At 34.8% G+C, this 25,355-nt stretch overlaps 2 protein-coding genes across 7 annotated transcripts in view; both read left to right on the top strand.

The window, feature by feature from the left end:
• Positions 1-1,459, top strand: part of LOC128244990 (protein FAM13B-like) — a 77,870-nt gene extending 76,411 nt beyond the window's left edge. For all 6 annotated transcript variants that reach the window (XM_052963182.1, XM_052963190.1, XM_052963212.1 and 3 more), the window contains one exon: positions 455-1,459. In XM_052963182.1, the coding sequence (XP_052819142.1) occupies positions 455-523 (69 nt within the window). In that variant the 3' untranslated portion in view covers positions 524-1,459. The remainder of the gene's footprint in view (positions 1-454) is intronic.
• Positions 1,460-10,991: 9,532 nt separating this feature from the next.
• Positions 10,992-20,993, top strand: LOC128245025 (uncharacterized). Its single transcript, XM_052963223.1, has 7 exons — positions 10,992-11,254; positions 14,037-15,090; positions 15,215-15,323; positions 15,833-15,943; positions 16,183-16,507; positions 16,709-16,890; positions 17,709-20,993. The coding sequence occupies exons 2-7, from the start codon at positions 14,042-14,044 to the stop codon at positions 19,053-19,055; spliced, it is 3,123 nt and encodes a 1,040-aa protein (XP_052819183.1). The 5' UTR covers positions 10,992-11,254; positions 14,037-14,041; the 3' UTR covers positions 19,056-20,993.
• The last annotated feature ends 4,362 nt before the right edge of the window (positions 20,994-25,355 follow it).

The raw sequence follows: 25,355 nt of genomic DNA, 5'->3' as shown, positions 1-25,355 counted from the left end.
CAAAGATTTTATTAATTGCGAGATAAAACAATTGATTTTTGGCACCCCAAATCATAAACAATTGATTTTGGACCATACTTGATAATTGGCATATCCCTAGTAGACTAGTAGTACGGTTGTTGCCTCTCATGCTCTAACTTTGATGTTCAGTTCCTAACCGATATTTCTGTCACCTCTTAAATCGGTTTCTACAGAAAGTTAACAAGGACTTAACTTATGTTTAAGTAAAGCCGTCATAAAGGCAGAAGAAGTATACAGTAGCATTACCTAAAAACCTTCAATTTTAGCTCTAAAAAAGTGTTGTAATAATTTGTTCAATTCAAATAATGTTGTGTATGTAACATCAAAATTATTTGTTCATCAACTTTAAAGATACTTCTCTGTAAATGTCTAAAAATGCACATGTATTTCATTTGTCGTTTTGTTAAATAAACATTTTATTTCATTTTTTCAGCAACTTAAAGCCAGATTACGTCTCCTTGAAGCCTTATTATCCAAGCACCAACTGACAGACCTTGTTTAGCAGTTCACAGTGTTATCATAGTGATATTTATTTCATTGACAACAGTATTCATAATACAAGCTAGTGTTGTGATAAACTATAAACATTGGATGGAAGTCTCTATAGAGAATAGTCTTCTGGAAAAAATTGAAAAGAGAATAGTCATAATGGATCATCATTCAGAGGGTTTGAAATTTCTGGGGTGGTATTTAATATATAGTCAACGTTAATAGTATGGTCGTGCATCATTGACTTCATTCACTTTATTGGTCAGTTAATAATATTATGTAATCGGATTAGCTACATCGCTCTTACATCCAATTAAGACCGATATTGAATACCAGCCCTGGATTAATCCTAAACATTTGTACAGTTGCAAAGATTGTTAACTGCTTGAATATTTGCATCAAATACAGTAGAAAGTAACTTGAAATTTAATATAAATGTTATCGGAAACAATTTCAAATGGAATCTGAGCTCCTATACCCTGTCTTGGACATGAATCTCTCATATCCGAACAAACCCCCAGCTTTTTTCAGAATTGACAATGATAAGTTGTTAGAACCTCTGATAATTAGAGAACGGTATTCTGAAGACACTTGGTTAACAGTTGAATCACATTTTCTTTTGGTTTAATATTTTATTTTTACACTCAATGGAATTTGTTTTAAAATACAGTTTCACTTTATTTTAGAAAATAATCTCCTCATTTCAGGCTGTTTCCCAAAACAAATGTTAAAAAAAAAACTCATAAAAAATCTATGCCTTTTAGAAAAAGATATATAACAAGAATGAGTGAACAAATTAAGCTTTGTATGATAACAAAAACAAGAACATTTGGCTTTAGAAAATAATGGTTGTGACCACTTTTGAGTGTTTTGAATGTCATGATAGTTTAGGCGATGTTACATTGTTGTCAATTATTTTGAAGTAAAGATTGAGGTCAATAAATATATATATTTTTTTTTAATGACATAAGAATGAAGGAGGGTTGTTTATTATTAGAAATATACAACTCGTTTGAATTGGTATTCTTTGATATCCTTAATTTTGTCTCATTACATGTAGATGTTGCTTTAAAAGTTACTGTCTGGTTTAGTGCCATTCTGTGAAATCACATTTGGTGAAATTTCAAAAAAAAAAAAAATGATGTCTTTCATTCTTTTATTTTCTGTTAAGCCATTAGATCATGTTTGTACCAATACTAAGGCCAGCTTTAACATACTCATTGCATAATATAAACAGACAAAACTGTCTCATATAATCCAGATAATGTTATTACTTCAAAATCATTAATTTTAACATAAATTTTTTAAAGGACAATGCCCATATGTGAAGTTAATCCCATATATCTAGCTGTAGTATTTATAAGCACCATTTTATGGTCTCTGAAATGCCAAAATGTGCTGCTGAGATGCATTTTAGAAGGTCTCTAAAATGCCCAAAGCCATTGCAATCAATTTTTGATTATGTAATTAACATTTTATGTTGTTTAAAAGAATAACAAGCCAATTTTATCGTTAATAAGTGTATTTACAAATGCATGAACATTTCAACAAATTCTTATGCTGTATTTTTGTTACTTGAAAGTTATGTTTTAAGATAAGTTTGACGTTTATAGCTGAATAAAAAATAATTTTTACCGTTGTTCTGCCATATCTTTTTATTTCAGAGAATTCAGGCACATACCTAGTGATAATCAATTTTGAGATAATTCAATCGATTATCTGTAATTTCAATCGGAAATGGTCGATTTTGGACAATACCTGGTACTTGACCCTAGTTTTATCCCTTTTTAGAATTTCTTGAATTTAACCTCTTGAAGATATCAGTAAGTTTTATCAGGGGTCAACACAAAAGGAAGTCTGAGAGTCTGAGTCTCCCAAATTCATAATACAATTTTAAGTCATTTCTTAACTTTTGTCAACTTCTTTAAGTTTTCATAGTCAAATTAAAAGGAAATATAAGTAGATATATTAAAAAAAAATCAATGAAAATATTTCGGATAATATTTAGTTAAGATACTAAATGACCAAGTGATATACTTAAATTATAAAAATGACTTAAGTAAGGAAATAACTTAAGCTGTTTTATGAAACATTAAAGTCAATCTGAAAATACTGGACTCCTTGATTTTATCTCGTAGTCAGGCGGTCTCCTATGAAAAAACAAATAATATTTTTTTATTTAAGTTTTATTCTAGTTCATATAACATTGATTTCAATGCACGTTACTATAGCCATAATGATATTAGTCGCATTGCGCAATTTCGGGCCTTTGGACATACATTTGCTGGTATTATATTATTGGGTTGATGTCACACACATGTTGTCATTAGGAAAATACATTTTTGAAATGTTGTGCATAGTTAATGTATCTATATTACAACTAGCTTAACAGTTTAGTCGTTTTCCAAACACTGAATCTTTATGAAACGAAAAAAAATGATGATTCATTTTTGTATTTTTAATACATTTGGCCGTTTTCAAACACAGACTGAATGCAGTCAAAATAAGTTTGGATGAAATCCATGGTTGCTATGGAAACATGAGTAAACCAATAGTCATAAATCGTCAAGAAAATGATGCGCCAATGACAATCCTTTAAAAGAAATAAGTTTGGAAGAAATTAATAATTCATGATTATTTCAGCTGTTATAGTCCAAAGGCCAATGATCGTGCGATTCGGCTCATATGGTTTCAACACATTTGACATCAGTAGTACATTATTGTTGCACACTGTCAATATGTAACCTTAAATTCTGTTGCTTGATATGTTTTGTTAAGTTTACAAACATTTTATGTTTTAGTTTTTATTTTTATTGCGAAAATTGCTATTTTGCTATTATACATTTTGATTATAAAGATTTGGAACAAAAGTTTACCAAACATTTGGAAATGATGTTATTTCATGATGTAAATTTTATTAATTTGTAAAGTATTTAAGTTGCAAGATTGGAGATTTAAAAAAATGTTTGCCGAAAAAATATCTTTTTTTTTTATATCAATGTGGTTTTTACACTTAAGTTTATAACATTTAATGATTTGGTCATATCTTACAAAATGTTAATTGTCATATGGATATTCGGTTTAAATCTCAAATATTGCATCTTTAATGTTTGCATTTCCTTATTGAATATTATCATTTTTTTCAACATTTTTTATGTGAATTAAGGGCATTCCACCATTTTCACACATTTACTGTCAAATTGATGTTTTTGCTTTCTACATATAGAGTTTATATATGTTACGAGAACAAATATTAAATGCAAAAAAATGAAAGTGTTCTTGTTTCATGTGTCTGTACTTTTGCTGATTAGATTTAATGTTAAAAAAGGGATAAACTTCTAAGCCATTTCTTTCCAATGCTCAAATTTGATTTTACAAACCAATACACTAGTTTATGTCCCTATCTTTTTAAGCAATTTAACTTTTTTAAGGCAATTTTAAAACCAAGCTAAGCTTGATCCTGTTAGAAAGGACTGAAGAATGTCAAAGAAATAATCAAAGGTCAGTATATTGTAATCTTGGGATTTTATCCTGACCAAACCTTTATATGACAAGAAAAATAAAAGGATTTTGAGCATAATGTTTGCAGCAATATGTTCGGGAATTTAATCAGCTCTCCTCATAAACATAAATTATTATCCCCCGCCGAACCGAAGGTTTCGTGAGGGGGATATTGTTTAGGCGTTGTCCGTCCGTCATACCGTCCTTCCGTCCGTCACTCCGGTACCATATCTTGTTAAGTATTGATCGGAAAATGTTCAAAGATGGTCAGAATGTTCCCCTTGATCAAATCTCGACCATTTGTAAATGTGGGTCACATGGGGTCAAAAACTAGGTCACTAGGTCAAATCTTAGAAAAATCTTTGGACCATACTAGAGACATTATACATGAAACTTAATCAGAACGTTTTCCTTGATGAACTCTTGGTCGTAAATAAAACTGGGTCACATACGATCGAAAAGTTGGTCACTAGGTCAAATCTGGTAATGATTGGTCAGGTTACGTTCAAAATTGGTCATGATGTACCCCTTGATGAAATATGGACCACTTCAAAAAGTGGGTCACATGGGGTCAAAAGCCAGGTCCCTAGGAAAAATCGTTGGAACGTACTAGAGGCGTTATACATGGTCAAATATTCATAAGACTTTATCAAAATGTTTTCCTTGAAGAGCTCTTGGACTTATTTAAAACTGGGTCACATATGATCGAAAATTAGGTCACTAGGTCAAATCTTAGAAAAAATTTTGTCCGGAATGGAAATGATTGGTCGGATAATGTTCAATTTTGGTAAATATGTACCCCTTGATTAAATATGGAACGCTTGTAAAAGTGGGGCACATGGGGTCAAAAACTAGGTCAAATCTTAGAAAAAATCTTTGAAACACATTTAAGGCAATATGTATGGTCTAATATTCATGAAACTTGATCGGAATGTTTTCCTTGATGAACTCTTTGACATGTTTAAAAGTGGGTCACATGTGATAAAAAAAAAATAGAAAACTGGGTCACATGTGATCAAAAATTAGGTCACTAGGTTACAAAAATCTTGTCCGAAACCATTTCATGGTAGTGATTGGTCGGATTATGTTCATGCATGTATGACTGAACACATGATAATAAATATGTGTATTTTATGTTGATTTACTTCCATCAACTTCGATTATGATAGGTTATAATCAATAATCACCAACATGAAGCTCATATGAGCTTGAAAATAACACACAGTGAACATGATCATAAGGTACCTTAAAATGTCATTTTCCACTATTTACTGTTATCAATTTAGATATATCTGAACTTTCACTTTGAAATCATTCAAATTCATAGAAACTATTACAAATGTTACTCTATATACAAAACTTTTATTTCAAATACTAAACTAGTAATTCCAAACAAACTCAAACGTATTTCCAACGTTCATAATGGACGGTCCATTTCTCTGCGTCCATATTACATGTTAATATAGGAATATTCCACCTACTTTTCATTTCCAATCCATGAACTTTGCCTTATCAGGCGGGGGAAAACAAAATGGTATTTCAAAAATGTGAGGAAATCAAATGTATAGTGAAACTCTTTACCGATTACATGAACAGTGCAAAGGGCACAATATTTATGGACCCAAGATTTATGATAAACAATATCGGTGACTGTAGTGGAAATTCAATTACAAGAACAAGCCCAGGGTGCTGTTTTAATAAGTTATTTTAGTCACATTTTCAAGAGTTTAACTGCCGCCCTTGATAGGACCATTCCTGATTAAAAATTGTCAAAGTCTGATCAAGATCCGGTGATTCTTTGCCGAAAATTCAAACTTAATGTTAGAATTTGTAAACACATATATTTAATCACGAGAACAATTATATGTTGCGAAGGGAGCGTCCCAATTCGGCCGTCAACGTTCCAACCGAATTCGTCCCGAATATCCAGTCCTCTATCCGATTCTGGTCCGATTTTATCTTTCGCATGGTAAAAACGACCGATTCTGTCTCGACAGCCTCTCGAATGCGATCCGACAGAGACCAGACAGTGAACCGACGCGGATGATATCCGTTAGAAAACCGTTTCACGTTATGGTAAATGTACGACAATCCGATATTGTTAAGGGAGCGTCCCGATTCGGCCGTTTCCAGCGTTTCCAGCCGAATACGTCCTGATTACCCCGTTATCAATCCGATTCTGATCCGATTTGTATCTTGTGCATGGTAAAAATGACCGAATTTGTCCCGACAGCCTCCCGAATGCGATCCGACAGAGATCAGACAGTGAACTCCGTAAGAAAACCGTTTCGCGTGATGGTAAGGGTACGACAATGAAAATTGTCTCCATATTATGCCCGCTCAATAGGACACCGTACCTACAAAACAGGAGTTTGATCCGATATAGCAGAATCTGTTACTACATAGTCACGATGTTAATCCGACTGTACAAAATCGGCTGAGTTTCCTGAATGTTACGGGACGCACCTAACTGTCGCGCTTACTTCTCCGGACCTTTCCTGATCTGTTGGACTCTGTTACGAACTTATATGACTGCGTCCAGACAATGATGGGACATTCCAGATAATTGAGTATAGTAATCCAATTTTTATGCCCCCGAAGGTGGGCATATTAAAATCGCATCGTCCGTCCGTCCGTCCGGCTCTATAACTTTCCCTTGTATGAAAAGATTTTAAAATAACTTGCCACATGTGTTCCACATATCAAGACGACGTGTGGTGTGCAAGACTCGTGTCCCTACCTCAAAGGTCAAGGTCACACTTAGTGTTTATTCACAATGGAGTGCTGCATATAAGGACATAGAGTATAGGTTGTCGTGTCCGGGCTGTAACTTTCTCTTGTATTTACAGATTTTAAAATAACTTGCCACATGTGTTCCACATACCAAGACGACGTGTCGCGTGCAAGACCCGTGTCCCTACCTCAAAGGTCAAGGTCACACTTAGTGTTTATTTACAATGAAGTGCTGCATGTAAGGACATAGAGTATAGGTTGTCGTGTCCGGGCTTTAACTTCCCCTTGTATGGACAGATTTTAGAATAACTTGCCATATGTGTTCCACATACCAAGACGACGTGTCGCGTGCAAGACCCGTGTCACTACCTCAAAGGTCAAGGTCACACTTAGTGTTTATTCACAATGGAGTGCTGCATATAAGGACATAGAGTATAGGTTGTCGTGTCCGGGCTGTAACTTTCCCTTGTATGGACAGATTTATAATAACTTGCCAAATGTGTTCCACATACCAAGACGACGTGTCGCGTGCAAGACCTGTGTCCCTACCTCAAAGGTCAAGGTCACGCTTAGTGTTTATTCACAATGGAGTGCTGCATATAAGGATATAGAGTATAGGTTGTCGTGTCCGGGCTGTAACTTTCTCTTGTATGGACAGATTTTACAATAACTTGCCATATGTGTTCCACATACCAAGACGACGTGTCGCGTGCAAGACCCGTGTCCCTACCTCAAAGGTCAAGGTCACACTTAGTGTTTATTCACAATGGATTGCTGCATATAAGGACATAGAGTATAGGTTGTCGTGTCCGGGCTGTAACTTTCTCTTGTATGGACAGATTTTAAAATAACTTGCCACATGTGTTTCACATACCAAGACGACGTGTCGCTTGCAAGACCCGTGTCCCTACCTCAAAGGTCAAGGTCACCCTTAGTGTTTATTTACAATGAAGTGCTGCATGTAAGGACATAGAGTATAGGTTGTCGTGTCCGGGCTGTAACTTCCCCTTGTATGGACAGATTTTAGAATAACTTGCCACATGTGTTCCACATACCAAGACGACGTGTCGCGTGCAAGACCAGTGTCCCTACCTCAAAGGTCAAGGTCACACTTAGTGTTTATTCACAATGGAGTGCTGCATATAAGGACATAGAGTATAGGTTGTCGTGTCCGGGCTGTAACTTTCCCTTGTATGGACAGATTTATAATAACTTGCCAAATGTGTTCCACATACCAAGACGACGTGTCGCGTGCAAGACCTGTGTCCCTACCTCAAAGGTCAAGGTCACACTTAGTGTTTATTCACAATGGAGTGCTGCATATAAGGATATAGAGTATAGGTTGTCGTGTCCGGGCTGTAACTTTCTCTTGTATGGACAGATTTTACAATAACTTGCCATATGTGTTCCACATACCAAGACGACGTGTCGCGTGCAAGACCCGTGTCCCTACCTCAAAGGTCAAGGTCACACTTAGTGTTTATTCACAATGGATTGCTGCATATAAGGACATAGAGTATAGGTTGTCGTGTCCGGGCTGTAACTTTCTCTTGTATGGACAGATTTTAAAATAACTTGCCACATGTGTTTCACATACCAAGACGACATGTCGCGTGCAAGACCTGTGTCCCTACCTCAAAGGTCAAGGTCACACTTAGTGTTTATTCACAATGGAGTGCTGCATATAAGGACATAGAGTTTAGGTTGTCGGGTCAGGGCTGTTACTTTCCCTTGTATGGACAGATTTTAAAATCACTTGCTACATGTGTTCCACATACCAAGACGACGTGTCGCGTGCAAGACCCATGTCCCTACCTCTAAGGTGAAAGATAAAGAAAGTGTTTATTCACAAGGGAATTCTGAATATAAGGACATAACAGTGTAGGTTGTCAAGTATGGGTGGTATTTTTTTATGTTCAGAGGCAATTTAAAATAACTTGCCATATGTATTTGACACGTAAAGGCAAGATCAACTTTTCATGTACTGACCTTGTTCGTAGGTCAATGTCACATTCGGGGGCATTCGTCACATACTGTGACAGCTCTTGTTTATTTTTGTTGTGAAAATGTCAGATTACTATCCTCAATGAACTGCAATGTCTTATCATTGTTTGTGATCAAAAGGACATGCAGAACGAACGAATCCCTTTAAGAAATTAATTTGTCCGGCGTCGTCAGCGTTGCACTTTCGTTTCCGATCAATGATTTCTGAACGACTATGTGTAGGATCTTCCATCTTGGTACGCACTTTGATTATGGTCAATAAATGACCCATATTGATTTTGGTGATTCCTATAGATCAAAGGTCTACTAGAAAAGTGTTGGTCATTCCCGACATGCTAGAGAAAGACAACGGGGGGGGGGGGGGGCGTGCTACATCCCCACATTCAACTTTAAATGATATAATTGTAAAATGAACTATAAATCCAATGAAACATATAATATCAGTTAAAACTCTTCGATTCAATATTCTACTTTGCTGTTTACTACTTATAACAACTACTTACAATACAGTAAGACAAAGTTCCCATCAACAAAAAGGTAAAGTTACATCTGGAGCATGTATCTTTAAGATCTTAGTTTACAGATTCTCCTATCAAAGGTTCTTCTATACAGCTCTCGTGTAACACCCTATTATTAAAGATATAATGTTCTATGTTTGAATAAAACGAATTAGAAGAAACTTCATTTCCTTTGTTTATAATGTAAAAACAGCTAGATGGTGCATAAGAATGTAAAAACATTCATGTTTGGGAAACCGATACGTTCACCTCGATTCAACTGATTGTTAACTTTTACGAGAAAATGTTTATGTATTAAGGATTTGTAAGTTCATCATATCAAATTTGTTATCACTTGGCTAAGAAGAACATAAGCAGCTTTGGGTCACAAGACCCGACATCTAGTGGTAAGACAAATCCTGTAAATCAGGATGACAAATGGGTGGAGGTTCCCCCAAAAAAATAATAATAATAATTTAATAATAAATAAATAAAAATAAATAAAATAATACATAAATAAAATAATGGATTTGATGTCAAATTTTCCTCAACCTATCAACCACGTCTAAAAGTTCAATTAGCTGTCAAGCATGTCATCGGTTTCCCAATGCAAGTGCTTCTCCGATATTTTCAAAAAGTAATATTTCAATGGTATTGATTTAGTTGTTTTCTACATGAAGTTATAGAATGGTATTCAGGTAATTTTTAAACTCAATGCACATAATAGATATCATTCAAGTCGTATTCTTTTGCTATCGATCGTTCTGCAAATGCCAATTTTCATATGGTCATAAATAATTGACTATATGTTTAGTGTCCGGTTCCCAAAACCAAACTAATAACCTAACGGCAGGGAAAAGACAAGCAAATTTTATTAAGAAGAATTTCCTTCATATAACCTCCTTGAGTTTTTTTTCATACAATCGCATGGGATTGAGTATTCTTTTTTTTATAACCCCCAGCTTGCAGTTAAGTTTATCATGTCACAATATAACTTATTGTATTCACCTTTGCCTTCATGATGATGCTGGCTCCATTTAGTTGCTACCATTATTTACAGGTGTTTGAACAAGTGTGGGGTTGAGTGAACTCCGGTTCATCTGACCATTCCACGGAGGTTAACCATACATATTTTATTAAGGGCCGGCAGTGATGCAAAAGTGGGTGGGGAAGGTCAAAACTAAAACGTTTAAAAAATACATGTATGTGTTTAGCTTTGATAAACGATCTTTTTTTGGGAGTGAAACATTTATTCTTGGCGACATGTTTTGCGTTAGTTAGGAGTTAATCAAAGTGTACAAAAAAGAGTTTACATATTTTGGATCAAAAAGCATTCACATTATTACGGAAAGGTCTGTCGACTTTAGTACTTCGTTTTTATGTCAAAATGCCCCAGACTACATATTCAACAATGTCTTGCGAGATCTTGATGATATCTTGTCAAATAAGAAAGTTATTCAGAAAAATAATGAAATTTCGCGGATGAAATTCAACCATCGTCTCTTAACTGGATCTTCTACTGAAATGTCCACTGAGTGATTAGTTATAATACATACTTCTTTAAGTATCATATCAGCTTAAATTCGTAAGTGTTCTTTGCAATATTGTGAAAGTGTTTTAATCTAAAAAAAAACTCTGGCTTTCAGATCCAAAACATATGACGTTTAACAGTGAATCGATTTGGTATGGCCTTATCCGTTTTCAGTCGTAATGACATTTTCAGAAAATAGCGATGGCCGGATGAGACCGAGAAGAGACCGGGAAATAATATTGCCCAAATAGTGTACTTTTTATTTTTTAAGAAAGGTGGAACTTATATTAAAGCAGTGAACAAGGCAAGACATATCTTGATTTTTATTCGCCGGGGCTTTAAGAACCAAAACATATGACGTTTAACAGTGAATAAATTTGGTATTGCCATATCCGTTTCCAGTCCAAATGACATTTTCCAAAAATAGTGTACTTTCGATTTCGAGAATGATGTAATTTATAATCAAGCAGTGAACAAGGTAAGACACATCTTTATTTATATTCGCACAGGCAATGTCATATCTTATATATTATGGCATTTAACAATAACATCATAATGGGTGCATGAGAAAGGCACCACATGAAAACATTACAAAATGTAGTTCTGGCTTCCATAACTTTAATGTTGATATTTATTTTTTTGATGTTTACAACACATTAAAGAACTTCAGCGAACATGTTGTATATTACCTTTTTGGACGTGTTCGCTGAAAAGAATGCCGTATCCAAACCCTACCAGAATTCGTGACATTTTTATGTCACGCTGTTATTTCACTTGTATGCATTGTACAGACAAAATAACTATATCCTCAGGTAAATGAAGTAAAATGTAGTTCACAAACACATTTTCAAATCCAAAAAACGCTTTATAGATAGTTGATTTATCATTTTAATAAATCCGATTATAAGCATTCCTTAACTAGGTCATAGTTGTGTTCAAATTTAATCACGTGATAACAAGATTTTCAGAAAATACCCATGTGACCTATGTATGACCTCACAAAGGTAGTGTTTATTTTGCTGTTATTTTTTCTATTTCGAATAATTGGTAAATATCTCATAACAAACTTGGAATGAATTAATTGTTTTTACTTATCAAAAGGTATTTTAAACCTTACTGCAATTAGTTTCAACTAAATGAACAATGTGAATCCGGTGCTATGAATAGAATCCATCGACGTCATCATGGTCATGTGATTGCAGAGTCATTCAATTGCATCATCATGCTCAGATGATTCTGGTTGACTTTAGTATGAGGGATACGCCATAACTTTAATGTGTTGTAAACATCAAAAAAATAAATATCAACATTAAAGTTATGGAAGCCAGAACACGTCCAATAAGATAATATATAACATGTTCGCTGAAGTTCTTTAGCTATACAAAATGTATTATTGAGGTCGGATTGAGGAATAATTTTGCAGAGATTTCTTGTTTTTTTGTTTGTAATTCTTTTCGGATAAATCCTTCGAGAATTTTTAATATACATATATATGAATGCTTTAAAACGATCGGGTCTATCCATTGAACGATGTCATGAGGCATTTTAGCTAAAATGTTCGAAGAATAAGGAGGGCTATACTACTCTCCCCGGCGTTGGCGTCCGGTTCAAGTTGGAATGTTCACATATATAACACTAATTAATACCTTCATTGCATTCACGTCATACTTCACACATTTATTCAGGACCATCACACAATTAGGTTACGTAGCTCCATATCATCCCAAATAAAAATGATGGCCCCAGATTGACTGACAATGACTTCGGAACTTCAGTTAAAGTTTTAGGGTCAAGTTTACATTTCGGGACAAGTTGGTACTTTCACAACTCCTATAACCTTCCTTCAATGGAATCATTACTTCACACAGTTGTTTAGGGCCATCACACAGTTACATATAATGACCCTCGATCGACTTGTTTAAAACGAATGCCATCAAGCTGTGATTGTTAGATTCATTTGCATACTATTTTTTCACTTGGATGTTTTGCCCAGATATTTTAGATTTGTGTGACATCCAAACTCTTGCGACTATTTATATAACGAAGCACACAGCTTTTGGAGGTGGGTATCAATGTTTAACACACTGTTTATACAAAGTGGTTTCTAGTCGAGCTGGTTGTCCTACGACAGCTTTGTTCATTCAGAGGATTCCCTAAATAATGTTTATAGTTATTTGTAGTCCGACCAGACTGACTACCAATTGACCGGTTTATGATATATTATATATTGTCACATGATCATACCAAGGGATTGTGTAAAACGAATAGCGTAACCTTTCCTGGTCATGGTCGAGGTCACTATATTAGTTCAAAGATTTGTTGCATTCCTTACCCTTGCAACTTTCGTTGAATGTCTAAGGAATGAATTGCGGGGTTGATGTCATTATCGGGGAATTAACGCAATTGGGCTGGTCAACGTGTGTGGAGTCCGAAGGACTCCACGCGTTCTTTGACCAGCCCAATTTCGTTCATATGCCCAATAATAATATCAACCCCGCAATTATTTTTTATATTTACACCAATAGTTTAGTATTTCATTCAATAATTGTTAAAAAAAATCTTCATTTCATTTAAGAAAAACTTTCAGTAATCCTTTCTTACCCATTCTGTAAATAGAACGACCCGACTGTAACTGGAAACATTTTTTCAAATGACGTCACAATAACGCGGGAAAAGATCAACCACTTTTAAACGTAAAATTGAAACACTTATGACAACAATACATTTAAAAAATAATAAATTAACACTTTCTAAAATGTTGACTTGTATTGTACGGGACCTGCTGACAAAATACAAACAATAACAAGATCAATAGTTTTCATGTATAATGTTTTGCGAAAAATTGCGATCCGAACATATCCGAAGATATTGCGTTCATCGATTGATAAACGCAATTGCCGAACGGGAGTTCATTTAAGGAATGAAAGTTGAGGTGTAAATATTTAATGATGAATCGTGTCGCACAACCTACGTTGGAAATGTGCTGGCATGAGGCCAAGGTCATAGAACATATTAAAACATTTGAGAATGCATGCTTTAGGAACTTTTCAATTAAACTGATAAACGCGTAAATCTTATCTCAGATGGATTTTGTTTGGGCTCCATCTTGAATATATTCAATTAGGCGATGAAGAGAGCCCATGCAGGACCCACCACGACAAGACTTTGTAAGAGCAAAGGTTAGAGTCTTGATTTGTGTCCAATCCATATATTTCCTTTTTACAAGCATTTAATTAAGTAAATATCAATCCTTTTTACAGTGACAATGGAAAAAGACGAAATAGAAGAAGGTGACATAACTGTTAGTCCAGATCAAGAAGTGGAAATGTCGACGGACGAGGCCGCTCAAAGTGAATGTGGAGAAATAGAAGAGAAAGAAGATGGAGATCGTCCTTTAGAAAAGCAACACTCTGAGGCTGTTGGGAAGGAGCCTCGTTTACCAATAGCATTCGAAGATATTGATGAAGTTGATGACCCGGAATTTTGCGAGGATTTGAACATACCTAAAATGGTAAATATTGAGTCCAACAAAGGACCGCCTGGGGTATTAGTTAAATCTTCTGAATTTCTCAAATATTGTGAGCCATGCAAATCTCTAGAAAATGTGGACAAAGCTGCCGAAGTTTTCTGTAAAGAATGTGAAGAGTTGATGTGCAAAACTTGCAAGGAAAGACATTCTGCGTCAAAACGGCTAAGAGATCATGAGTTTACCGAAGTTCCAAAAATTAAAGATGTAGAAAAGCCACAGTTATATTGCGAACCATGCCAGCATCAGGGACAGCAAAGAGACGCAGTTTGCTTTTGTCCAGAATGTGAAAATGAATTGCTTTGTGAAAATTGCAGGAAAGTTCACAAAGTCATGAAGACAACGAGAATGCACAAGATTTTTGATGTCTCGGATGTCATACCCGTCATCTCCCCCACACCGACATCTGTTCGGTGTTGTGAACCCTGTGAAGCTCAAAATGTTCATTCCATAGCGACTATGTTATGTCCTGTCTGCGGGGATGAAGCTTTGTGTGATGCCTGTGCCCGTTATCACAAGGCACAAAAGATAACAAAGGAGCATATTCTGTATCCAGTTCAGGGTTTAACCCAAAAGTCAACAAAGAAAATGCCACAAAAGCTATTTTGTGACCCATGCAAGGCTCAGGATATGGAGTACGAAGCATCCATGTTTTGCAGAGAATGCGATGACGAACTCCTTTGTGACCATTGCGTCAAGTATCATGGCGCTCATAAAAAGACCAGACACCATGCCTTGTTTCCTATGTCAGAAAACAGTAACCAAGGGAAGAAAGAGTCCATGAAAAGGTATACAATTAGCATTCTTATAAATTTTAAATGATAAAACATGGTTTATTAGAAGTTACCTAATCTTTCAATTGCATTTTGAAAGAAACGAAACCCAACATAAATGAAACGTTTTATTTTGCAGACTATCTGAGCCAGGATTTCCATCAGTCAGGCCGAAACACGCCCTTGATAGATCATTTGAGACCGATACACACCAAAAGGTGGAGCAGATGGAACAGCATCGGAAACAGGCGTGTTTTTCCTTTTTTATGCACACAATATACTTTATCTGCTATTTTATATTTCGAAATTAGCTTATTTGCGGTCTGCTATTTTATTTTTCGAAATTAGCTTATTTGCGGAGTTTATTTCTAAATTAAGATCAGTTGAAATGGGAATGTCACGAATGTCAATCGCTCTTACATGCTATAGCATTTCATTGTGTTCAGTTAGAACTAATACATTGGCATTATTGTAACACTTCTGAAGTTTAAAACATATGCAAACGTACAGATGACACAAAGCAGTTTACTTCGAAAGAGGTTTTGTTACGTCCAGATTCTCAATTTAATGACAGGAATTGTAATTAACTTATTTGCACAACTTCCTTAAAGCAACACCAAGCTCTAGCGGCCAAATCATAGCTTTCTATAAGCAACAGTGCTTGGGATCACGAATAATTTGTAAAGATAATAAGGCGGTGTTTCATTCTTTCCATATCCCATTTCTATAAAATGTTATCTATTACTGTATGCTTCAGGAGCAGCCTGGTAAGCCAATTGCTGCTGACATATCCTCAGATTCTTTAACACTATTTTGGAATAAACCGGAAAGATTCGGACCAAATGACTACTTTCAGATTTCTTATAAGGTATTTTGTGCTTAAATCAAATATATATTCTTGTAATTCTTTTTACACAGGTTGCATTCCTTGGTATCTTTATGACTTTATTGCTTGACTCGGTGACATTTCTTTATATATATTAAATCTTAGATCCATTGCGGTCAAAATTCATAAAAGTATTCAAAGTGATTCTCTTCAATTATTTTTATTTCAAGCAGTATTCTGAATGTTGTCCTTATCAGTTATATTTACTGTTGACTTTAAAGGAGTTGAATAGAGAAGGCAAGTGGCGGGTATATCATGGCGAATACACAGCATCCACGGTAAAGCTGGAGAACTTGAAGTCCAATGCTCGCTTTGTCTTTCGAGTTCGTGTAATCTCTATTGACGAAGAATGGCCATATAGCCCACTGAGTGACGAAATTCAAACAGAAACCTCACCGGCGTCTAGAATTGTGGAATTTTCAGTACTCTTAACTGATGAAGAACACCGAAATGATAACAATTGGTCGCCCGACGTGTATGCGCTACCTCTTACAGAAGTGAAAGAGGCTAGAAATGCTCTGGCAAAGACCAGGAAATTTGAAGTCGGTAAGGTCTACATTTAAGTTGATAAAGCTTAGTAAGAACAAAAAGATCAGTAGTTCGTCATCTCTGATGGCGTATGGAAATTCAGTGTGAAATATACTTGCTATAAAACGTTATCTACATGTACATGTATTATGAAAACAATAATATTAACTCGTTTTTCAAACATTATACATTACTTAACACTCATTTTCTATGTTGTAGGTGCCCGACCAAAGGGCTTGGTGAAAGAGAAATATATAATGATGATTGGAGAAACAGGAACTGGGAAAAGCACGCTAGTCGATGGCATAGCCAACTATGTTATGGGTGTAAACTGGCAAGATCCCTTTAGATTTTCTATTGTCAACTTAGAGGATGAGGAAAAGAAAAAGAAAACGAACCAGGTAAATATGAACAACATCTAAATGATGCATTTCATAAAAAAACCTGTTTGATTGAACAAAATCAAAATGTAAGATGAAACAAAAATAGAAAATGTTTTTCACGTTGAAAACATTGGGGAAACATATTCGCGTTTATGAGAAATAAAATACCACCATACATGCGCTAATTCTTTTACGGACAATGCAGCCACAAAAATGTGATTTGAAAATGCACTACAGTACCGCTCTATGTACATGTATTACATACATCACAAGATCATATTTAGGTGGCAATGATGAACAGGTTCCTTAAGCTGTTCAGCACACAACTGTATACAATTGGTTACCATTAACCAATTAAATTATTAAAATGTGACAGTTAGCCTAAACATAACCTCTGTAGAACTTATCTAAGTTTTATACAATTGGCCGCTTAGCTATTATAGCGACATATGCTATCATAATCATGCAGCAATATTGAATGTAATTATCCGATATTTTGATAAACACTGTTAACAGTTCGATGTTAACCTTTAAAGCAAAGAACCGTTTTAAGGGGAATTTAAATTACAGCATTAGTTTTATTGCATGGTTCATTTAATATGTTTGATGAATAATGGTTTTCATAAATAATTAAACAGTTAAATATTGTGAGCTTGACAAAGTAGCAAGTATGCCTGCGACATGGATCAAATTAGGCAACGATATATGATATTAACCACTTACTGTTTTACTGTTGCAACACAGCCGTCATCATTGCAAAAATGCAATGCTATGTCTGTTAAGTTGACAGTTACATTGAGTTAATATTATATTTATATAATATTTTTTGTATCTAGGCGCTTTCACAGACCGAGTGGATAACTTGCTATACCATTTACCCCGCCAAAGGAAGTCGTCTGCAATACACGATACATATCATCGACACACCTGGGTTTGGAGACACAAGAGGCATCGACCGAGACCAAGAAATTGTGCAACAAATTAAGGAACTGTTTTCCGAGAAAGAGCCAAAGGGCGTATTGTCAATCGATGCTGTTTGTTTTCTTATCAAAGCACCAGACGCCCGTCTTACCCCAATTCAGAGTTACATTTTCCAACAGATCATGTCCCTGTTTGGGAAAGACATAGAAGAAAACATATGTTCATTGGTCACTTTCGCCGATGGATTGGACCCACCTGTTTTTGCCGCTCTGAAAGAATCTGGATTGCCTTTTGGAAAGCGATTTACGTTCAATAATTCCGGGCTATTTGCGAAAAACAAAGACATCGAATGCACATGCCTTTCGCCAATGTTCTGGGATATGGGAATGAAGAGCTTTAGCAACTTCTTCCACTATATTGATGACCTCCCAACAAAAAGCCTGCAGCTTACAACAGACGTCTTGAATGAGCGTTGTCGCCTGGAAATGACTGTTGTAAACTTGCAACCAAAAATTGATGTTGGATTACATAAAATCCACCAACTTAAAGGTGAAATTAGGTTTTTTGAAGAGAACAAAGCCATCATTGCGGACAATAAGGACTTTACTTATTTTACTACGTCTACTCACCAGGTTAAGAAGGATCTTCCAAGGGGCCAACATGTCACGAACTGCACACACTGTCACTTTACTTGTCATCAAAATTGTGGCATTCCTAATAATGAAGATAAACGCGGATGCTGGGCTATGAATAGGAGCACTGGGTTCTGCAGGATTTGTCCAGACAATTGCTACTGGGACAAGCATTCTAACACGCCATACATATTCGAGTACGTTTTGGTTGACGAGGTGAAGACCTATGCTGAAATGAAACAGAAATATGAAGATGCTTCAGGAAAGCTATTAACACAGGAGCAAGTGCTGGAAAAAATGGGAGAGGAATTGGGAGAGATGATCGATACCATTGAAGATATGATGGTAACGATTCGAAATTGTAACGTCAGGCTTGGAACAATCGCACTGCGACCGAATCCACTAACTGTCACCGAGCATATCGATTTGATGATCCAGAATGAAAAAATGCAAAAGAAAAATGGCTGGTACCAGCGTGTTAAAACTTTGTACCGATTCAAAAAGCGAGCAGAAGTAGCAAAGGATGTTGAAGCATTTCAAACGGAGGCAAACACCCTTGGTGTTGTAGGAAGACGAAAGAAGGACAGGCGAACTGTTTTCCAAAGATTTAGGGACCTTTTTGGGTGGTAGACATCGCCAGTGATTCTCGGCAGATCGATTTTAGCCACATAGCATATTGTGCTAACATTACAGATGTTAAAACTACAAATGACGTCGGACGGTTGAGTTTTCAAATAACATGCATTGCGTGTCATGTACTTTGCATTGAGTAATACTATTCCATATACTTATATCATTTTTGGTCTTGTACATGATTTAAACGCAAGTTATATATATATTGATACATGATGAGAGTCTTATATTATGTTTATGATGCTGCCTGCAGTTGCTGAGGAATGTGAAGTTAAATAGTTATAATTACTGTCGTTCTGAAAACCAATAAGGGTTATTTTCGATCGTGCAGTGAAAACCATTTTTTTTTAAAACGTGCACATTCAATACATTTTTTATTATTAACTAATGTATGCATGGACACTTACACTGACATTAAAAAGGTCACTGGGCGTGTCACAGTAGATAACATAGTTTTATTATCATTAACGAAAATCTGTCTTTATATTATTATGCGTTTAATGCAATATTGTTTGTGTACTTTATTTTTTAATGTTTTCTGCACAATTGACAAAATACACGTTGTATGTATAACATATCAGATCTTATTTTTAGACGGTCATTTTCAAAAATGTTATTTTTCAAACATCAAAACTTTCTCTAAAATGTTTTGACCAATACTGATCAATTTAAAATATTGCAAAGTTTTTACATAATGCTTCATTGATGAGGCAGAAATTGTCACGCAGGCATCGATATGTATATCCTTTGCGTATAGTGTTCTTATAATAATACCTTTGACATTATTTGTTGTTAGGTCATATAATATATTCGCGTGCATATTATGTATTTCTCATATTGTCAATTTGTCAATTTGTTGTTCTCTTGTCAAAGGAATTGTGCAAATTCAACACAAATATTTAACTATGGACCATATCGCCACCTTAGTGCAAGAACTCCATATCTGCTTCTATTTCTATATGCAGTTATTGAGTTATTGCACAAAGGTGACGATATTATATTAAAGAAACTGTTTTAACATTCACATTTCATTAAAACTTTCATATACTCACCCAGCTACGCTCTTATTAACGGCCTAACGTTTTCTCTACATTTCTATTTGCATCCTCCCCAACTGTGTTTTTGTCATCTCTTGATCTGAATCGTTACTGATCAAAGGTATAGGTGACCATTAAAGTGACACTCTTATTCAAAATCAATACCTACACATGTATAATAAACATCAATTTTGACTGATAAACCTTTAAATACTTACTTAATAATATTTAATACTGATAACAAAATTGTAACCGTGTTTTTAATAGTAAAAAGCGCAAAAATATTAAATGATTGGTGAATGCTAAAATATTTACTGTGGTCTACTATAGTCTCTTGAGGTAGAAATACCGTGTTTCATGCTCATTTCTTTCAAAAACGAACAAACTCGGTATCCTTCATAAGAACAATTGCTTTCGACATTTATTAATTCTTTTTGGAATATTAAAACAATATTATTATTTGTGGTAAATCTTATTTAAGTAAGGGTGCATCTTAATTTCGGCTTTTGTACATTTTTGTTGACTTAAATATAATTCGGAAATTTAAGTATGAAACTATGTATGCATTACAGCATAATAACGTTAATTATCTTGAATGTTTGCAAGATACATTGTATGTGTATTTAACAAGTGAACAATTACGATATTCATGTAAAAAAGCTAACTTACATTACGGAAAGCAGATAGTTCCGTGCTTTTTATAACAAACGAAAACAACTATCAATAACAATGATAAAATGTTGTAGAAGATATGTTACTTCCAAAGGTTATAACTAGAATTTGCAAAACCTTTAAAAATGTTTTTTTTTTGGTTCTGGATGCGAAATGTTGTGCGTAGCTTTTAATGTAGTGTTAAATATATGTCAAGCATATTCAAGGCAATAAATGTTGTATTTCATTGTGTTTTTCTTTGTGCTGAACGCATGTTTTCGATAACGTGGATAAATGGATTTGAGACTTTTTGAGATATAGCTTTTTGCATATATATTGTTAAGAAAATATTGGTGAACCATATGTTTTACGCGTTTTGACAGCTGTCAAAATGGAGTATTTCCACTGAACTACGGCTTAACCGTCACTGTGATATCTTAATGTTATAGACGGAAAAAAAAAACTAAACCAGTGACTGTCGATGGCAGTGCCAATCGTCAATATTGTTGTTGAGACTTCTGACGTGGTTTCGTTATTCATTTTGCTGAACACTGCTTGATTATGTTATGAAGCAGAGCACTAAATGATTTTTACTGACTAGTACACTCTTTTGTACATGATAAGTCCGAATGATTGCTTGATATTATAAAACAAATAAACGAGAAAAGTTCGAAATGAATGTAAATATTATGCTCTGATGAAATGTTGGTATCCGGTATTTACGCGATAAATATGAGTTGTGATTTTTTTACTGGTGCCATCAAGTTAACGTCACCTCTTTAGGCTCATTGTTTATGCACTTTTGAAAGACAGTAGTCGTATTTATACACTCGTGTAATATTTTCAATGTGATTAACACATGGTTCCGTTGTTTTCCATATTATAAGACACCAAAGTGTTTTGCTGTCAGTTCCGCCGCCAAAACTCCATATTTCAGTATTCTCCAAGCCAAGTTTGATACCTTATTAAAATTTCATCACCATACCAAATACAAACATTCCACGATAAAATAACAGTAAATGTATTGTCGCTCAAAGTATAGGAGACTATAGTTCAAAAAAATACTACAACCTCAAACGAATAGTATACATACAATAGCAATAATTTTCCTTTAATTTACCTATATTGTGATAAAGCGCACAAGCACACACAAACGCGCGCGCGCTCACACAAACACGCACAATCTCACACGCGCACACACCAAGAAAACGTACCCCTGGTCAAAAGCACTTGGACAAGGGGTCGACAGCTGTACCAATCTCGTCTCCCAGTAAATGTACATTATTTTGACATACAAGAATATCTGTTCTACATCAACTTGTAACGATCCTAAAATTACATTTAAGTATTTCTATTAAAACACCTTAAATTGTATTGTTTCAATGACTACGTAAATCATTATATTCGTATTAAACATTTATCGTCATATTTTACTACTATATTGAAAATATTATTTTTTTGGCCCAGTGTTATACGTTTCCACGGATTCTATGAGTCGGAAGTATAGTTTGTTTGGTTACGATATTGAATATGTCAATTTTCATTTGTTCAACCTTCGGAACCCATGTTGGCACAATCTTCAGAAGTTCCATTCGGCATTTTTTGAACCAGAACACATAGAGTCACGGATCGATGATGGAATTGCAGAACTCAGGAATGTTCAACAACACAATACCATCTGACACATCTTCAGCTACAGCAAAACGCAAAATTAAAACGATCAGAGAACTCCACACACATTGACCAACCCAATTGCGTTCATACCCCGATAATGACATCAACCCCGCAATTCATTCCTTAATGAAATGCTGCATCTTAAATGGATACACCTTCGTTAAGAGAGGTGTAAAATTTGCTGTTTTAATGGAGTTATTACCAAAAATAAGGTTAAAATATGACTGTGACATTTAAATGTTATATACTGAAGCGTCGACTGTTGATAGCAATGCCAATCATCAGTATTGTTGTGACTGATTTTGTTTTCCCTTCTGTGAATCACTGAATGATTTTGTTACTAAGCGGAGCACTGATTTGTATTAACTAGTGCACATACCCAGTCTGAATGAATATTTGATATTGTAAATAAAACAAAACGAAGAATATTCGAAATTGATTGACACTGTCGATAGCTACATCTCGTAAAACAGTGCGTACGAATACCATTCAAATAAACCATGCAGACAATATTTAAGTTTTTGTTTAATGCACCTTCCCATGGCAAAACGAATGCTCTGATATCATGTAAAATTGTGCTTTTTTAATTTCACACCAGCAGCCAGTTGTATAAAGTTTGAAAACTCTTTGGCTTGGTCAAAATTAGCCAAGATATTTATTAATAAGTCATTATTTGTCCAATAATAAATATCGACCATTCAAACAAATGAAATGTGCAAACTAGCCAAAAGCTAACCTGTGGTCAACTTATCAACATATAGTGTTTTGAAATAGGTTTGAGTAGATGAAACAGTATATTGTATCATGTGCTCAGACTTAATTAACTGATGACTCATAAGACTGCAAACCTTTCCCCGTTCGCTTCACTGTCTACCAGAATCTTAGTTTCTTTTAACATTTAAGTACATGGCAAGTCGGCGTACCGATTAATGCAATATTTTCCACCCTAGTACTTAAAATGACCTGAATTCCACGTACCAAAACGTTGAGTATACTAATAAGAGTTGATTTTACTACAGTGAGCATATTACTAAAAATTCAATTTAAAAACGACACAAATGAAGAGTCAGTCTGAATTTGGACACACAGTAGCCCGATCGGGTCATGTAGTTGTGTATGGATGACTCGTGGGAGTCTGATTGTCAACATTATAGTACAGGTAGCTAGCAGTTTCATGGATCTTCTATGAATAATTAGGAACTAGTTACTGAATCAAATACCGTTTAATAACATAGACTATCTTAATAATACATTTAAATTACCTGATGGCCATAGTTTCGTTATTTTGCTACAAATTTGAGTGAATTGAAATTTACAGTGTGTTGCCATTTGTGACTTTATACAGTTTTGAGATTATGGAAGTTACAAAAAAACATCCATCATTGAAACGGCCCCTTGTGACTTTTGGGTAGAGTAACAAAATACTGAGTTGTTGCATCAGCAATTGCGATAGTGTGTTTTCCTAATTGCGTTGGCATATTTTACTAGACCAGGTCACAGGGATGCTTAGTGCTGCATTGTTTAACTGTTTGGCGTAGCAATGAGAAGGGTCATAGAAAAAATGAGTTTAAAATCCTAGATTTCTGGGTTTGCTGTCATGTTAGATCCAACTAAGTTGAAGGAAAACTTGATATAATTTTTAAATAAATGAAAAATTTTAATGTATTAAGGGCGGATGCAAAACAAAACCTTTTTAATTTTAATGCATTATTATTGTTAACTCATTTTACTTTCATCAAGACAAAAAAACATAAAATATATTATATGTACCTGACCATAGATTGTGTTTTTTTCGAACTCAAAGCCCTGCGCCACCTCTACCCCAAAAAAGGTTTATATAAACACCTTTTAAAAGAAAGCTTTTCTTGATGCATTGGGGAAAATGTTTAATATTTTTACTTCTTATTTTTTAATATTTGTTCCACTATGGGTAAGGGTTAGTACATTTTTATTTTTTAACATTTGTTCCACTATGGGTAAGAGTTAGTACATATATAATAAATTTAAGTTATTTAATTAAGTTTGAAGTTTTGAATCACATGTACATTTTTAACACATGTAAATAAAGAGTATCATTGTGAAAGTTTATGATTAGTCCATGCTTCTGAGACTACATTTCGCTTACGATGCTCCCATTTTGGGGTCTTGGACAAATACGCCCAAACAACACCCCAGCGTACACGTTGGTTTTCAAAGATATTGGAAAGAGTCATTTTTTTAAACATACACTGTGTTCGACCAATTCCTTTTCTTCTAAAGTTAAAGGTTTTTATAATGTTTTAAAGCCTTTTTTACTAATCGTAACAACTCGGCCATGTCCGGCAAGCTTCGAGATAGACGTCAATTATGTTGGATTATGGCCGAGGTGTTCCAATTGTAGTCTTAACCTCAAAGGATTTAAAAGTTTAACTAGGTTTAAATCTGTCATAATGTTTTCATTGTTATTTAGATCAAAAACCAGTTACCCATACTTCGAATAGCCTGTCAAAACCAGCGCGTTGATGATGGCTATCCAGAGTCATAGAAGCCACGACTAAAAGTGGCACACGTATTTAAAATCATTACATACACATGTACTACAAACATAAATTTTGAGTGATAAACCTTTAACTACTTACTAAATATTGCATTTATGGAAAATATTAATAACTGATAACAGGATTGTGTATTTAACAGCTGAAAACACACAAATATTAAATGACTGTTGAGTCCTTAAATATTTACAGTAATTATCTATCGTCTCATAAGGTTGAAATACCGTGTTTTCTGCACCCTTCTTTCAAATTAAACACGGTTCATAAGAACCATTGTTTTCGATATGTATGTATCCTTTTCGGAAAATTAAAATAATTGTATTAATTGTGGTACATTTTATTGTGGAGTAAGAGTGCCTTTTTAAATTATGATTGGCAAAACCATATTGATACCGCCCGTG

This window comes from Mya arenaria, chromosome 2 (assembly GCF_026914265.1).
Source record: "Mya arenaria isolate MELC-2E11 chromosome 2, ASM2691426v1".
Lineage (NCBI taxonomy): Eukaryota > Metazoa > Mollusca > Bivalvia > Myida > Myidae > Mya > Mya arenaria.
This window is presented reverse-complemented; position numbering and strand designations above follow the sequence as displayed.